At 48.0% G+C, this 17,752-nt stretch overlaps 1 protein-coding gene across 4 annotated transcripts in view; it reads left to right on the plus strand.

Annotated features, from left to right (window-relative positions):
- LOC141046628 (N-acylethanolamine-hydrolyzing acid amidase-like) overlaps nt 1–17,752 on the plus strand; it is a 53,402-nt gene that overhangs the window by 27,562 nt on the left and 8,088 nt on the right. For all 4 annotated transcript variants that reach the window (XR_012219627.1, XR_012219625.1, XM_073541160.1 and 1 more), the window contains 4 exons: nt 315–391; nt 9,719–9,891; nt 11,516–11,578; nt 12,893–12,959. Coding sequence is in view for 2 of the 4 variants with exons in the window: in XM_073541160.1 (XP_073397261.1) it covers nt 315–391; nt 9,719–9,891; nt 11,516–11,578; nt 12,893–12,959 (380 nt within the window). In the remaining 2 variants the exon portion in view is untranslated. The remainder of the gene's footprint in view (nt 1–314; nt 392–9,718; nt 9,892–11,515; nt 11,579–12,892; nt 12,960–17,752) is intronic.

Here is a 17,752-nt window from a genome sequence, read left to right on the forward strand (position 1 = left end):
ATCCAGTAGTTGGACCTCTCCTTACAGCCCAGCACTATGCCGCTAGGAGGTCTGCCATTAGTGCCCTGTATATAATCTAGGTCTGGATTGGTTTCCATGACCATTGAAACATCACTTTCTTCTCATTAAATCGCACAATTAATATCAGTAAAGATTTCAGTTTGAAACTTTGATACATTGAGGTCTAATGTTTGATTTATTTTTCTCGTACATTTTTTGAGCAGTGTATATAACTGTACACTCTATTACAGTGGTATGTTATTACTTTTCTATTATATCGGTAAAGCTAATTGTCTGCAATTCTTTAACCTTAGTGCAAGGCGAGTGGTGGAAGAATGCAATTTCTGCTTTTTTCAAAAGAAGTTCTCCTGTCAGCTGGTTAGTAAGAGATGTAAGTACACCATCGTGGTTTTTAAATGTGCACTAAAATTCAGTCAGTTACATTATGGCCACTTCACCTCTTTTGTGCACCCTCACATAAATGTATGTCACAGTCAGGATGCATGTATTTGGAGTGAGGTTAAGAGTAGAGATGAGCGAATTTGTTCAGATTTTGGCTCCAAATTTGATTTTGACTTATTCGAGCCATATTTGAACACTATGCGGTCCAAATGTATGTCTTATGATCGGTTCCAAACATATTCTGTAATTCCTACTCCCATTGACTCTGACGTTTGGCTGTGTTTGACAAATATTGCAAAAACAATATTTAAATCCAATCAAAATCCAAACAAATTCGCTCATCTCTAGTTAAGAGCTGATCCTACTCCATGCTGGGCAGATGCCACTCTGTTATACAGCCAGCATCTGCCTGTAACTGCAGCAAAAGGAGCAAGCTCCGCTTGCTACTGTTTAACCATTTAGATACCGCACTCAGTTTCTACTGTGGAATTGCAGAACGTAGTATAAGTGATCAGGTATCCCTATACTATAACATCACCATATGCATTTCCCCTATATTGTTGAAACACTATGTGCATTATTTATATGTATTAGGGAGGATCAAATATTTTCATGTTCTAAACTTGCAGTCGAGGGTAGTCTTGATGGAATCCTAGTTTTGCTTTGGGCCAATGTTATTGGTTACGTCCCTGTTTCTGTTTTTTTTTTAACGTATGGAAGACCATTTCTCTGAATGAGGAAGCACTGGTTATTGCTTTCAGTGAAGCATATTACACTCCAAGTTAAAGCTGGGGCTACAGTCCGCATTGCCCCTGCTACATCTCAGCATGATGCAGGTGAATCCGGTAACATTACTACTTTGTTGTCACAGTGTCTTGTAGTTCAGCATATGACCTCATTCACCTGCATTGTGCTGCAACATCAAAGTGGTAGACAGTGAATTTTGGCTTCTCGATCTGTGTCCATGGCCAAAGCCACTGTGTAGCTCCAGTCTTAAGGCCCCGTCACACTAAGCGACTTACCAGCGATCCCGACACCGATATCAAGGTGTCAGGATCGCTGGTAAGTCGCTATGTGATCGCTGGTGAGCTGTCACACAGACAGCTTCACCAGCGATCAGCACAGCGATGCCGAGCGAGCGGCATCGCTGGCCATCCCTGTAAAAAATAGAATCAAAATAAAAAATATAGTTATTCTCACCTTCCGACGTCCCGTTCAGCCATCCTGCCTCTCTCCACGCTCCGGTCCCAGTGATCCTTTGCGAGAATGACCGCGAGATGTCACGGTCTCGAGGGATAACAAAGTCTCGCGGTCATTCGTGCAAAGGATCACTGGGACCGGAGCATGGAGAGAGGCAGGATGGCTGAACGCGACGTCGGAAGGTGAGAATAACTATATTTCTCGTTCGCCTTATTGGGGGACACAGAGACCTTGGGTGTAGGCTGCTGCCACTAGGAGGCTGACACTATGCACAAAAAAAGATAGCTCCTCCTCCGCAGTGTACACCCCACCGACCGGCAGAGAATTCCTCAGTTTAGCTTAGTGTCAGTAGGAGGTGGACACGGGTCTTTTATTAGACCCATATCTACATCGTCGTGCGTCGTTCCTTTTCAGGTTCTACGGAGGGATATAGAGTGAAAAGTCACATCTGTACTCCCACATGGAGTCTGCAAGTACGGCGTGTACTGCCACCCCGTATCCTTGCAGTTCTCCGCGGCAGGACCAGCCAGACGGACGCCGACACCAAGACGTGTCAGCGACTCCAGGGGTCCTTGTCGCAAGTCTCCCTCCCACTCGCCTACCAGAGCCTGTCGGTTGGATGAGACGCAAGACTTCTTCAGACAGGTAACGGATCGTGGATAGGTGAGTATTAGGCCCCGGCTTCATATTTATTTACCTGCTGCCCATTCCCGACGGTAACCTCTTCAATGGTCACAGGGGTAGGCGCTGTGTTCGCTCGCAGTCGCCACAAGGCTATAGGCAGCTCAATGTTGCTGGGCATCCCCCCCCCTTCCCTCCCCCCTTTCTGGGTACAGGGAGCACAGGGTTTTTTCCCATTGGGAGCGACTTGCGACTGCGGCGTCCCACTTTTTCGGACCTCCGCGCCGACCCCCTGCTGACAGGCGGCCGCCGCAACTAATTTAGGCCCCGGCTTCAGTTCGGGCCTACCGCTGCGTCGCGGCCACGCCCCCCGCCCCTTTCTTCTAAGCGGGCTTCTCTCCCGCTCTTCCCAGGCCCTCCCACCGCCTGTCCTTCACCTGCCCAGCCTGCTATTGGCTAGAGGGCGGTGAATTTTAACCCTGCGAGGTGCTCCGCCCTCCCTCCTCTCCTAAGGCGCGCCTTTTTCTCAGGACGGCGCCATTTTCCCAGCCTGTTAGCTGGGCACCAGCTCCTCACTGGACAGCATCTTTTCCAGCTGGTTTTTTCAGGAGGTCTGTCGGCCGGATTTCGCTCTGACCTGCATCCACTGACAGGTCGCAGAGCATCGCTTCTGGGGACACCGGACCGTGAGTAGCTCTGCACTGCAGACTGACCCTTCTCCGCCCTCTGTCCCCCAACCTTCCGGCATTACCTCAGCTTTTCACTATGTCTAAGTCTGATCGTACCCGCTCTACCGCCCCCCCCCTGCACTTTAGTCAAGTACTTTGCATGTTCTTCGTGCAATCGCAAACTTCCCTCAGGCCAGTCCACTCCCCTCTGCCTGGATTGTAGCAATCCATTTCAGCCTGACGCCGTCCAGGAGCCATCTGCGGCCCCAGGTGAGAGTGAGGCCCCCATGCCTGGCTGGGCCTCCTCGCTATCTCAATCAGTGGCAGACCTCACCAGGGTGTCTCAGTCCCTGGTGGCCGTTCTTGATAAGTTGCCCCTGGACTCTTCAGCAGGGCCAAGCAGGTCCCAAATTGTTCCATCTGAATCAGCCAGCGGTAGTCGCAAAAGACCCAGGCAAGATTCCCAGCCGGAATCCTCTCCTAGTCCCATCTCACCGCATAGCCCTTCTCACCAGTCTCCCTCTCGGGCCTCCTCTCCCGAGTCAGGGGAAGCGCTTTCGGACAGGTCATCTGAGGGGATTTTAGAGCTGGATTCAGACCAGGATGCAAGCATGAAGGTCACAGTGCAGGACCTCATTGCTGCGATCCATCATACCTTCGATATTGCTGACTCCCCTGCGAAATCCTCAGATCAGGAGGTTTCGTTCAGACGGGCAGAAACTCCCTCCAGGGTTTTTCCTTTCCATTCCCAGTTTGGGAAAATTTTTACCAAGGAAAGAGAGGATCCGACCAGACGCTTTCAAAGAGGAAAACGTCTCGGCATACTCTACCCATTTGCTAAGGAGCTCACGGACAACTGGTCGGCCTCTCCCTCGGTCGATCCGCCCGTGTCCAGGCTATCCAATAACACGGTTCTCCCGCTTTCAGGCGTGGCGTCCCTAAAGGATTCTAATGACAGGATTATAGAATCCCTGGCGAAGTCTGCCTTTGAAGCGGCTTCAGCGGCGGTGTGTCCAATCTTTGCTTCATCCTGGACAGCAAAGACCATAGCCACGTGGGCAGACGACCTTCGGCAGGGCATCTTAGATAAGGCGCAACCGGAGCATTTGGCCAATCTCGCCAATCAGATCTCCCATGCTGGGGACTATCTTCTCTCCGCTTCCTTGGATGCTGCATCCTGTGCAGTTCAGGCGTCAAGCAACGTTATTGCAATTCGACGTACACTTTGGCTAAAGGCATGGCAAGCGGACTTGTCTTCTAAAAAGTCCCTCACTAACCTGCCTTTTCAGGGGGTGCGCCTCTTTGGGTCCCAATTGGACCAGATTATTAAGGACGCCACCGGAGGCACGAGTTCACTCCTCCCTCAGTCCAAGCCTCGCAGACCCCCACTAAGGCGTCAGTTTCGACCCTTTCGGACTTTCCGCCGTTTCAATACGGCGGACAACTCCTCCAGCCAACAGAGACCGCAGGCTCGCCAGGAGAGAAGGAAAGTTTCCTTCAGACCCACTCCTTCCTGGCGACCCCACTCCTCCCAGGGCAGACCGTCCAGATCTAGATCTGGACGGTCTACTTCAGCATGACTATCATCGGGCACGCGAAGGGCCTTTCCAATTGGGAGGTCGACTTCTTTCCTTCAGGGACGTTTGGCTGGCCGCCGTGGAGGACGCCTGGGTCAGGGAGGTCGTATCCTCAGGATACAAGATAGAGTTCGTCTCTCTCCCACGGGATCGTTTCTTCGAATCCCGGCCTCCAAAGGATCCAGCCTTGATCCCGGGGTTCTCTACAGCTATCGCCGCTCTCCTCAGTTCCGGGGTGATTGTGCCCGTTCCCGAATCGGAGCGCTTCACGGGGTTCTACTCGAACCTGTTTGTAGTGCCGAAAAAAGACGGCGCAGTTCGACCCATCTTGGATCTCAAGCTGCTCAACAAGAGGGTCCGCCTTCGCCACTTCCGCATGGAGTCGCTTCGCTCGGTCATCGCCTCCATGGAGGAGCAGGAATTCATGTGCTCAATAGACATCCAAAATGCCTATTTACATGTTCCAATTTTCTCCGGACATCAGAAGTTCCTGCGCTTTGCGATTCGACAGCACCACTACCAGTTTGTCGCACTGCCCTTCGGTCTTGCCACCGCTCCCAGAGTCTTCACGAAGATCATGGCTGCGTTGATGGCTTTGTTGAGAGTCAGAGGCCTCGTTCTTTTCCCGTACCTAGACGATATTCTGATCAAGGCTCCCTCATTCCAACAGGCTCACCAAAGTTTGTCAATCGTCCTGGACACTCTTTCCAATTTCGGGTGGATCGTCAACAGGAAAAAGTCCTGTCTGATTCCTACCCAACGCCTGGTCTTTCTAGGTCTTCTGTTCGACACTCGTCGGTCAAGGGTCTTTCTCCCACAAGAAAAGATTCTCTCTCTGCAGCAGGAAGTACGACCTCGCGATTCCCATCCCTCCGTACAGCCATGAGGGTCCTGGGAAAGATGGTCGCGGCGATAGAGGCAGTTCCCTTTGCCCAATTTCATGCCAGGCCTCTCCAGCAGGCCATTCTGTCGAAATGGAACAGGTCGCCTCGGTCCCTGGATCGCCCTGTCCATCTTTCTTACCGGATCAAGCGGTCTCTCAACTGGTGGTTGTCGTCACCTCTCATTCTATCGGGTCGATCCTTCCTTCCCATTCACTGGCAGATAGTAACCACAGATGCCAGTCTCCTCGGTTGGGGTGCTGTGTTCCGCAACGACACTGTTCAGGGTCGATGGTCGGATCGGGAATCAGCGCTACCGATCAACGTTCTGGAGATTCGAGCGATCCATCTTGCTCTGGTCCACTGGGAAAGGCTCCTCAAGGGACTGCCGGTATGGATTCAGACAGACAACGCCACAGCGGTGGCATATGTCAACCGCCAAGGGGGAACACTGAGTGTTTCAGCCCTGGCGGAGGTGTCCAAGATTCTTCGTTGGGCGGAGATTTCCGTCCCGACAATTTCCGCGGTTCACATTCCCGGCGTAGACAACTGGGCTGCCGATTTTCTCAGCCGCGAGGGTCTCGCGGCGGGAGAATGGTCCCTACATCCGGAAGTGTTTCATCTGCTCTGCCTTCGGTGGGGAACCCCGGATGTAGACCTCATGGCGTCTCGCCTCAACAGGAAAGTCCCACAATTCGTGTCCAGGTCTCGGGACCCTCTGGCAGTGGGCGCCGACGCCCTGGCCGTTCCTTGGTCCCAGTTCGAACTTCCCTACCTGTTCCCTCCTCTGCCTCTTCTTCCCAAGCTGTTGAAGAAGATCAAGGCAGAAGGACTTCCGGTCATTCTCATCGCCCCGAATTGGCCCAGAAGGTCTTGGTTCGCGGACATTGTCAACCTTCTCGCGGACGCCCCCTGGAAGCTTCCAGACAGAACAGATCTGCTGTCTCAGGGTCCGATTTGCCACCCCAATTCTCGGCCGCTCAATTTAACGGCGTGGCTGTTGAGACCGAGGTTCTGAAACAAGCAGGATTTTCCGACCACGTAATTCAGACCATGATCCGAGCAAGAAAGCCATCATCTTCCAAGATTTACTACCGTACTTGGAAGGCCTATTTCACTTGGTGTGAGACCAATGACGTCGCGCCCATGTCCTTTTCGCTCCCTTCAGTCCTAGCGTTTCTTCAGGCAGGATTGGATGTGGAGCTTGCCCTCAGTTCCCTGAAGGGTCAAGTTTCGGCGCTGTCCATTCTGTTTCAGAAAACGTTGGCTTCCCGTCCTCAGGTTAAGACCTTTCTTCAGGGCGTGGCTCACACGGTCCCGCCGTACCGGGCGCCCGTGGATCCATGGGATCTTAATCTGGTTCTTGAGGTTCTGCAAGGTCCGCCCTTTGAACCCCTCAGGGATATTTCCCTTTCTCTCCTTTCTTGGAAGGTAGCCTTTCTGGTGGCCATCACCTCCGTCCGGCGCGTGTCGGAATTGGCAGCTCTTTCGTGCCGCTCTCCCTTTCTGGTTCTCCACCAGGATAAGGTAGTTCTGCGGCCTCCGCCCTCGTTCCTTCCGAAGGTGGTGTCCTCGTTTCACCTCAACGAGGATATCGTGCTCCCGTCCTTTTGTCCGAATCCAACTCATCCCCGAGAGCGGTCCTTGAACAAGCTGGACCTGGTTAGGGCGGTAAGAGTCTATCTGTCTAGGACGACTTCCTTGCGAAAGACAGAGTCTCTTTTCATTATCCCTGATGGAGCGCGGAAAGGTCACCCGGCGTCAAAAGCCACCATTGCTCGCTGGATCAGATCGGCTATCCTGGAAGCCTACCGTGTTAAGCGTCGCGGAGCCCCTCCGGGTATCAGGGCCCACTCTACTCGAGCAGTGGGTGCCTCCTGGGCGGTGCGCCACAGAGCTTCCGCACTGCAGCTTTGCAAAGCTGCAACATGGTCATCGGTTCACACGTTTGTGAAATTCTACAGAGTCCACACCTACGCTTCGGCGGACACCAGCCTAGGTAGACGGATTCTGCAGGCCGCGGTGGTGAGTCCGCTGGCCTGATGGAAGTTTGTTTCCCACCCCAGGGACTGCTTTGGGACGTCCCAAGGTCTCTGTGTCCCCCAATAAGGCGAACGAGAAAACAGGATTTTTGGGTTGCTTACCGTAAAATCTGTTTCTCGGAGCCTTCATTGGGGGACACAGCACCCTCCCATGTTTTACAGCTCCTGTTCTTACTTTGGTTGAATGGTTACAGTTGAGTTGTTTATGTTGTCAACCTATTCTGTTACTTCTCCTACTGCTTTCTCACTAACTGAGGAATTCTCTGCCGGTCGGTGGGGTGTACACTGCGGAGGAGGAGCTATCTTTTTTTTTGTGCATAGTGTCAGCCTCCTAGTGGCAGCAGCATACACCCAAGGTCTCTGTGTCCCCCAATGAAGGCTCCGAGAAACAGATTTTACGGTAAGCAACCCAAAAATCCTGTTTTTTTTATTTTTTTTATTATTTTTTTACACCTGATCGCTGGTCTCCCGCCTGTCACACACAGCGATGCGTGCTGGCCAGCGGGAGACCAGCGACCAAAGAAATGTCCAGAGGTTTCTTCCAGCGGTCAGCGATACCGGCGGGGGGGCCGCTCGCTGATTGCTGTCACACACAGCGATCTCGCTGGTGAGATCGCTGTTGTGTCACAAAAGTTGTGACTCAGCAGCGATCTCGCTACCGAGATCACTTAGTGAGACAGGGCCTTTACTGTTATCGACTGGTTAAGCTGTGGGTAACCGTACATTTCTCTTACAGTGGCAAGATAATGCTTCCCAGAGCAGCCACTCTCTTTCAGAAGCACGCTGCTTTGGTAATAAAGCTCCGAAGCAGTGGATCGTTTTTGGTGAGATGTTTTTCAGAAGGGACAACCATGTAAAATTTGCTAATCTTTTAGAATCTTTTCACCTTAGCTCCGATAGTGACTTGAATATACCTAACGCTACTGGGGAAATTAAATACCCCACAAAAATACAATAGCTTACTAATTTTTGTACTTGTTTATAGAATTTAATGAGAGTCGATGGTTTAATTATTAAAACTTCAGGCCAGGCATTAAGGACAAATGAAGCTAACATTTTCTGTAATATTTCTACACTGACTACCTCTAATAGTGTTATAGTAAGGATGGCTTAGTTCAAGTTTTGAGACCTCTAACTGCTGCTTACTTCTAATGATCTAATTTATTAATATGATTTTAAAGTGAACCTGTCACCTCGTTTTAGCTATTAAACTGGCCCCAGTGTGGTGTTAATGATGCATTGTGTATCACTAACATGTTTTTCCCCAAAAAAGCTCCAAGTATTAGTTTTAAAAAACACTTTATATAGTTAGGAGATTCCCACACATACCTTTTCTTTCAGTCACAGCGGTGGCGATTTTATCTTTTCAGTCACAGATCAGGCAGTGTGGTTTTGAAGTTATGCACGCCCACAGGATTGCGATTGATTGCTGTGACTGGCGCGACTTTACGGCAACCACGTAGTAAGTCCCGCACATTCGCTCTGACTTTGGGTGTACAGCCCCAGCTTCATCTCAGGTGTACGCATACTCAGGAGTGCTGAGTGGAATGGGCACAGCGGCGCACATGATATGCGCATGCTCACATCTGACATGAAGCTGGGGCTGTACATCCAGAGTCAGTGCGCATGCCCGGTGAGCAAATGGGCATTACTATGTGGTTACTGTGACGTCAGGCCAGTCATGGCAACCAATCGCAATCCTGTGGGAATGCATAATTTCAAAACCACACTGACTGATCTGTGACTGGAAAAATAAAATCGCTAGCCTTATGCCTAAAAGAAAAGGTATGTGTGGGAATCCCCTAACTATAGAGTGTTTTTTTTAAACCTAATACTTTGAGATTTTCTTTGACAAAAACATGTTAGTGATGCACATTGCTTCACACTGGGGCCAGTTTAATAGCGCTAAACAAGGTGACAGATTCCCTTTAAAGGTTTTGTCTTATCCGAACAATCCTAACAATGCACACATTGGGACTTGAGTGTCACACAGCAGTGGACTCTGCTATGGACCCCTCTGTATCTCAGAGCAAAGAGCAGCTTCTGCTGTGGGGTACTCAACATGATCTCTCATTACATGGTATCTTATTAATTTCCAAATACACCACATAAAACTATTTGCTCAGCCACTGCCATTGTTTCAGAGGAAATTAATGGCCGCACAGAATTTAATAAAAAAAAAGCAGATATTGCATCGATCAGCTGTTGCAGCATTATTATAAGCAAGGGTGGTTCAGATGAGGTAGTACTTTCACGACCAAAGAATATTAGTTGCTGCTTTCTAAATGTTTTTTTTTTTTTTTTTTTTACATATATTTTAATGCAAGGCACTGAATGATGATCATGATTTTGAGGCTGCAGCTCTACGGCTCTCCAAGACACCAATCATTGCTGAGACCTATTATATCATGGGTGGCACACAACCGAAAGAAGGATTGGTGATCACCAGAAACAGAGATGGGCCTGCTGATCTCTGGCCTTTGGATCCTTTAAATGGAGAGTGAGTGATTTTAGTAAAGTCTATTATTCCCTGGCATTTTGTCAGATGGTCTTGTTTAAAATGACAAAATATAATATTGGTTAATCCAATTTATAAACTTGGCATTTGGCTTTGGCATTCAGTTCAAGTTTGACGTTATTCTCATGAGCGTTTAAAAATAGTCAGCTGTGTCATGCAGTTAAACTCCATGTGTAGGTTTTTGCACCTGACTACGACTTCACTATGTCATAGTTGTGAACTCTTGTCCGTGGAAGAGTTGTGATTTATTTGTATAATGTGTATAATTTGTCTTGGAAAAAAACAATCTCAAAATCACTGGAATTTATCGAAGCGTTCCAGAGTTATTACCATATAAAGTGACACTAATCTCAAGGGCTGTCACATTGTAGAAGGATCATCTTTATTCTCATTTGCACAAGGAAAGACTAGAAGCAATGGGATGAAACTGAATGGGAGGAGACATAGATTAGATATTAGAAAAAAACGTTTTAACCGTTAGGGTACCGTTACACCTAGCGATGCACCAGCGATCCCGACCAGCGATATGACGCGGTCAGGATCGCTGGTGCATCGCTAGGTGGTCGCTAGTGAGCTGCCACACAGGCAGATCTCACCAGCGACATCGCTGGGGACGGGGATCGCTACTTACCTGTCAGACGCGGCGATCCTGCGTCCTCTCGCCTGGCTCCACGCGTCGCTCGTCTGCGCCACAGGAAGCGCAGCAGGAAGTGGCCGACGAGGAATGGTCCAGGAGCTTCTCGCGCGATCAGCGATAACCAGCGGGGGGAGCCGGTCGGAGGTAAGTATCACATGCAGCGATATCGCTAGCAATATCGCTGCAGCGTCACAAAAAACGGTGACTTTACAGCGATATTGCTAGCGATATCGCAGTGTGTAACGGGGGCTTTAGAGTGATCAATGAGTGGAACAGGCTGCCACGAGAGGTGGTGAGTTCTCCTTCAATAGAAGTGTTCAAACTGAGGCTGGACAGACATCTGTCTTGGATGATTTAGTGAATCCTGCTTTGAGCAGGGGGTTGGACCAGATGACCCAGGAGGTCCCTTCCAACTCTACCATTCTATGATTCTATTTTTTCCACTTGGACTGTTAATGTAGATTATGCTATTGACTAATGTGGGTTCTTTCTGACTAGGACCGTATGTGGATGAAACTACGGTCTCCTAAATAAGTTCCTTTTTTTAATAAACAAAAATGTCAAATTTTCATAACATTTACACATTTCAGAGAAAGTAAGACTTGAAAATTAAACAAGCAATTCATAAATGAGCCAATAATATAGTCAAACGTGAATGTCTCAATGTACTTTGAATATTTACCTAAAAATATATTTTTTTTTAATGCCATAGATGCATGTTCCATCGAAGAGCAGATTCACATTAATAGAAAACTTAATTAAATTTTTTTCCCCATTTATAATGTTTTTTCCCGTGGTCATGAATGTGCGGATTCATTATGCAAGATATTTGTCACATTCAAGCATCTCCTTACCCAGGCTTGTTATCCTCCTGGCCTAGAAGGGCTCTGATTTTTCATATTTTAGTGCAGTGAGGAGATGAGAGAAAAAATATTGTGTCACTTCATTATCTCTCTTTTATTTATGCAGATGGTTCCGCGTAGAGACAAATTATGACCACTGGACCACTCCACCTCCCTTTGATGACCGAAGGTTAACTAATTTTTCTTCTATTACTAAGAAATCTTCAAAGATCTAGCAAGGCTAAGTTCATACTAGCATATAAGAAAATCATCCAATCTTCATCCACTAAGAATGGATGATTTTTCATCTGTGTTGTCATCTCTATGCACTTCTGCTGCCTCACCCTACAGAGGAACTTATCTGAAAGGTGTGAATCTTCTTTGTTTTGGTCTCTCAGCACTTTCCAAGAATGCAGGAGGTTAGACCAGGCGATCAGAATTGTATCATTTCATCTCACATACTGAGAAATCTGGGGATGTGTTCTTTTTCTGCCGTATTGCTGCCTGCTTATCAACCTAAATTTCGCATTCTCATAAAGTATAATGTGTCTTGAAAAAACAATCTCAAAATCACTGGAATTCATCGAAGCGTTCCAGAGTTATTACCATATAAAGTGACACTGGTCAGATTTTTAAAATTTGGCTCTGTCACTAAGTGGTTAAACCTTGTAACTTCTAAAAAAAAATGTTTCCAAAATTGTATTTATGTAAAGTAGACAAGTGGGAAAAATTAGAAGTTTGAAAATTGCAAAGTTTTCAAAACATTTTCCAAATGTATTTTTTCTCATAAATAAATGCAAGTCATATCAAAGAAATTTTACCACTGTCATGAATTGCAATATGTCACGACATAATAATCTCAGAATTAGTGGGATACGTTGAAGCATTCCAGAGTTATAACCACATATAGTAACATTGGTCAGAATTATAAAATTTGGCTTGATCAGTAAGGTCAAAATTGGCTCGGTCACTAAGGGGTTAAATAGCAAATGAGGAGGAGGGATTACTAATCACTAAATCCCATGTAGTCCGGTTATCTCTATATACATACACACATCTTGGACCTCCTCCAACTCCTGCTAGTTGCCTACGTGGTTTCCAGTCTTGCTTGCATCGCCCATACTTGTTTGGCGCATGCGCTGTATAAACTTTGTCACTTTCCTGCTGGACACTGCAGACAGCAGAAAAAAACACATTTTTCTAGACAATGAATGGAGTGGAGCTTCAAATGCTCAATCTCTGTTCCATTTTAAATGGGGCGCTGTAGAATCTTGTTCTCTGAATCACTGGGTGTCATGTGGTCTGACCCCAGTGTTCTGTATGCTTTCCCCTATTCTGAATGAAAAAAGTTTATCTGAAGATAACAAATAAAAAAAAAAAAAAATGTTAATCCTGTAGGCTCAAATAAACCTATACCTGAAGAGCGTATGAGATTTTCAATATCTACTTTATATCTTGCCTCCCATTTTAGCAACTAACGTTCCATTCTTTGTGGGTTTTGCAGGTCTCCAGCTATAGAAGCTTTGAATGCTACTGGACAGGCAAACATCAATACAAACTCCTTATACCAGGTGAGATTATTCATGTGTTTTTATTTTTGGAGCAAAACTAATTGTTTCAAACAGACTGAAAGTGGTTGTCTGGGCTAATCACAAAAATCTGCAGTCACCGAAACCACACATCGCATGCAGCACATGCTGTGAGGATTCTTGGGTGCCGGCGGTGAGACAAAGCTGATGAAAGTGGCGTGGAAATGCTGAAAGTAGCAATTTCTTATACGCAATCCTGTGTTGTGTAATAAAAAAAAGAGTTTTCTATTTCTGGCTTAATATCTTTGAGTCAAGGACACTGCTTATGGGAAGCGCCCTGCAGTCTTTTTAGCTGAAGCTAGAAGTGAATTTAAAAGGAATAAGAATTATGAAGGAAGGACTCGTACGTCTCCTCGATGGGTTCACTTCTTTTTAGGGGCAGCACGGTGGCTCAGTGGTCAGCGCTGCAGCCTTGCAGCGCTGGGGTCCTGGGTTCGAATCCCACCAAGGACAACATCTGCAAGGAGTTTGTATGTTCTCCTCGTGTTTGCGTGGGTTTCCTCCGGGTACTCCGGTTTCCTCCCACACTCTAAAGACATACTGATAGGGAATTTAGATTGTGAGCCTCATCGGGGACAGTGATGATAATGTGTGCAAACTGTAAAGCGCTGTGGAATATGTTAGCGCTATATAAAAATAAAGATTATTTATTATTTATTTATATTTTTAAAAAAACTGCATCCAGAATTGAAGTGTCGTTTTTTTTTTTTTTGGCATTAAAACCACCCTAAAAAAACAGCAATGCTAAAAACACTTTTTAAAAACAACTCCGAGTTTGTCCCAAGTAGGAGAAAAAGGTTATTCTCACCTTCCAACGGCCCGATCTCCTCTGCAGCGCGCCCGGCACTTTCCGGTCCCAGTAACGCTTTGCGCAAAATACCGTTGATGACGTCACGCTCTCGTGAGCGTGATGTCATCTCTGGTCCTTCGTGCTAAGCATTACTGGGACCGGAAAATGCCGAAAGCGGACATTGGGCGTCGGAAGGTGAGAATAACCTTTTTTTTTTTTTTTTTTTAATTTTGTATTAGAATGTAAAAAAATATCTTTTACTATTGATACCGCATAGGCAGCCTCAAAAGTAAAAAGTTGGTCACGCTTGTCAAACACTATGTTTGACGAGTGTGACCAACCTGTCAATCACATTCCAAGCGATGCTTCAAATCGCTTGGAATGCACTTGAATTCCGCACGCGAAAATCACTTGAAAAACGCTTGTTTTCCGTGGGAAAACGGATGCAAATTCGCATGCGGTTTTCCCGCGGCGGGAGTTGCGCAAATGCTGTGGATATTTCCGCAACATTTCTGCAACGTGGGCACATAGTCAGTCAGCCTGTAAGGATTTTAGCAGCAAGGACCATGGCTGCATCGTAAGCAACTGATTGTGGAACCACAAAGGATTTTGCGTTGATTCTTATCAGTTGCTGAAGTTGCAGCCATAGTCCATGCCTTTATAATCTTGCCCAGCTGTCCAACAAACTGCATGTGCTCAGGAGTGCTGCTAGCCTGATAGAAACAATGCAAGTTATTATGGTACATCAATCCCCCTTCAACCACCTCTTTCTTAATAAAGATATTTAGGAATCTATTTATTATGACACTTTATTATCTTCCCTATACTATATCAAATTGTAAAAGTAGTTATTTTGCAGAAAAATAAAATGCCATACATTGGATTCATAGTTGTAAAACAGCTCTACAGTGTAACGGTTCCAACTTCACAACTCATTGTGTCTCCTCTTTCTCTAGCAACCTTCCACGACAGCATAGGAGGTTATCTCCACGCCCTAATGGGAGACAGGAAGCACGAGAGGTTAAAAGGTCCCTCCCACCTCCCTCTTACCAGTGTCTTTCCTGTCCCCCATGGGGCATGGAGAGGTTCGGTATGCTGTGTGGCCGGCTGCTGCAGCGTACCTGGAATCCTTAAGCCATGCAGTGGTGGTCGGCGGCACTGCCTCCCCTCCTCCAGACTGCTCCCGTCTTCTTCGGAACTCGGGACCTTCCTGGCCCACCCGCACTCCCCTAGGGTGAGTAAAGTGGGCCAGTGATCCCCGACCGGAAGCCCTCCCGCAGCTCTCCAGTCTCTCCTTCTGCTGCGCGCCGTGCGGTGACCTGGAGGTGACATCAAGCGATGTCACTTCCGGGGTATGTGTAACGACTTCCTGTCATGGCGGCCACCATTCAGCTGCCGGCGCGTGGAGCTCGCCAGCACCTGCTGTGCCTGCTCCGGGAACCAGGGAGGAGGAGGGGGAAAATGAAAAAACTGCGCTGAGGGTGGGCTTAACCTCTTTTTAACCCGCCAGAAGACGCCGACAGGTAAGGCGAAATCCCCTGTCAGCATGGACGGTTCTTCCTGCCCTGCGTCTGCAGAGCCCAGTGCTGCCCCAGCCACAGTAAGTGTACCTGGGGTGGGTCCTAGTGGTGCGTTCCTGGGATAGAGGTCCTCAAAATGCTTCTCCCCTTTTGTTATAGGGAGAAAAGTCTGCCCACAAAAGCACCAATACCACCAGCAAGTCGGCCAAATGTGCCATAAGCAGTGCAAAACTTCCTTCAAATTGGGTGAAGAAATTGTGTCAAGCTTGCACGGACAGGGTGGTCAGGGCTGAGCACCCATCATTGAAGAGATCCGCAGCCTGGTCACTCATCAGGTTCAGACTTCTTTAGCCGCCCTGTCCCCCCCTCCGCCTCCTCCTCCTCCTCCTCCTCCTCCTCCTCCTCCTCCTCCTCCTCCTCCGATTGTAGGCTCACCATCCCCAAAGAAACGGAAAATACAATTAGAGGACTCAGAATCCGAATCAGAAAGGTCATACAATTCGGGCTCCGAGAATTGGGAGCAACTGGGAACTTCTAAATCAGCCGAAACTAGGAAATACCTCCTTTCCGCGGAATATATGGAGGAGCTGGTCAGTGCAGTACAGGCCACCATGGGCCTAGAGGACGAACCCGTTACTCAGTCAGCACAGGACCGCATGTTCAGGGGATTTGAGGGACCCAGATGAACAGGTTTCCCAGTACATGGGAGCATAGTGGATATGATCTGTCAGGAATGGGAGTACCCAGAGAAGCGCTACTCAGCCCTTTCGGAACTCAGGCATAGGTTCCCCCTGGAGGGAGAGGAGTTTAAATGGGACATCCCGAAGGTTGATGTCCAGGTGACAAGGGTGGTAAAGAAAACGGTGCTTCCATTTGATGATATGTCCCAGCTTAGAGACCCGGTGGACCATAAGGCAGAAAGCCTCCTAAGAAAAGCCTGGGAAACCTCTGCCTTTTCCCTAAAGTCAGGAATTGCGTCCACATGTGTCTCTAGGTCTCTCTTCCAATGGATAGAGGAACTAGAGAGTCATATTTCTCGGGGAACCTCAAGAGGTGACCTCCTTAACTCCCTTCCTATACTACAGAGAGCTACAGGCTTCTTGACGGATGCATCAATGGAGATGATCTGCACCTCTGCCAGGGTCCAATTCTGCAAGGCGGGCACTTTGGCTTAAAACGTGGAGCGGGGACGTGACCTCCAAGTTTAAACTCTGCTCATTACCCTTCAAGGATGAACATGTCTTTGGCCCGGCCTTAGATGAAATTCTTGAAAAGGCCACAGATAAGAAGGTACTTCCTGAGCAGAGTACCACAAAAGAGCGGCTTTTTCGAACCCCCCAGAATCAGCCATCCCAGCCGAGAGGGAAGGGAAAGACGGGAAGATGGAGTTATGCTAAGGGGAGAGGCAGGAATATCCTGGTCCCCCAGCAGCAGCAGCAGCAACAGCCACAAGAAAAACAATGACTCGACCCCGGTGGTGGGGATGGCTTTCAAGATTCATTCACACTTGGCAGTTGATATCCAACAGCCCCTGGGTCCTCAGCGTGATCAAAGAGGGCCTCCTGCTAGAGCTCGAATCCTCCCCCCCCCCGCGGGGTTTAAGAGTTACCTCCCTACCACCTCGGGAGACTCCAGCACTGAAATCCGGCATCAAGCTCCTTCTACAATCAAACGCCATCTCTCAGGTCCCTGTGGAGGAACAGGGAAGGGGCATTATTCCAGACTCTTCCTAGTGAAAAAACCCACAGGAGAGGCAAGAATAATAATAAATCTGAAGGGCCTCAACCGACACATCGCATATCGCAGATTCAAGATGGAGTCGGTAAAGACCGCCATTCCTCTGATAGGGCCGTCTTACTTCATGGCAACCATAGACCTGAAGGATGCCTATTTTCACATTCCCATACATCCTTCACACAGGAAGTATCTGAGGTTTGCGATCCGTCAGGGTACAGAAGTCAGAGACTATCAGTACAACGTGCTTCCCTTTGGGATATCCTCTGCCCCTCGAGTATTTTCCAAGATTATGGCGGAAGCTGTGTCCCACATCAGAAGCCAGGGCATATGCATTGTACCCTACCTGGATGACCTACTGATAATAGGAGCCTCTTACCAGATCCTGGAAAGCCAGGTGACTCAAACCCTGGGTATTCTTCAATCGCTGGAGTGGATCCCAAATACAAAAAAGTTGCAGATCCAACCCTCCCAGGAGATAAAATTCTTAGGAATCCTCCTAGATTCAAGAAAACAAATTGCCTTCCTCCCAGAGGAACATCAGAGGTCCATAATATCAAGGATCTCGAGTTTCAGGGAACAGAGGTCCCCAACCCTCAGGTCAGTCATGTCCATACTAGGGTCAATGACCTCCTGCATCCAGTCAGTGCCTTGGGCGCAGGCCCACTCCAGAATACTCCAGTCCCACATCTTAGGAAACTGGAACGGAGATCACACCTGCCTGAACAAAA

Source organism: Dendrobates tinctorius, unplaced genomic scaffold (assembly GCF_039654945.1).
Source record: "Dendrobates tinctorius isolate UK_male_01 unplaced genomic scaffold, ASM3965494v1 ptg000011l, whole genome shotgun sequence".
Classification (NCBI taxonomy): Eukaryota; Metazoa; Chordata; class Amphibia; order Anura; family Dendrobatidae; genus Dendrobates; species Dendrobates tinctorius.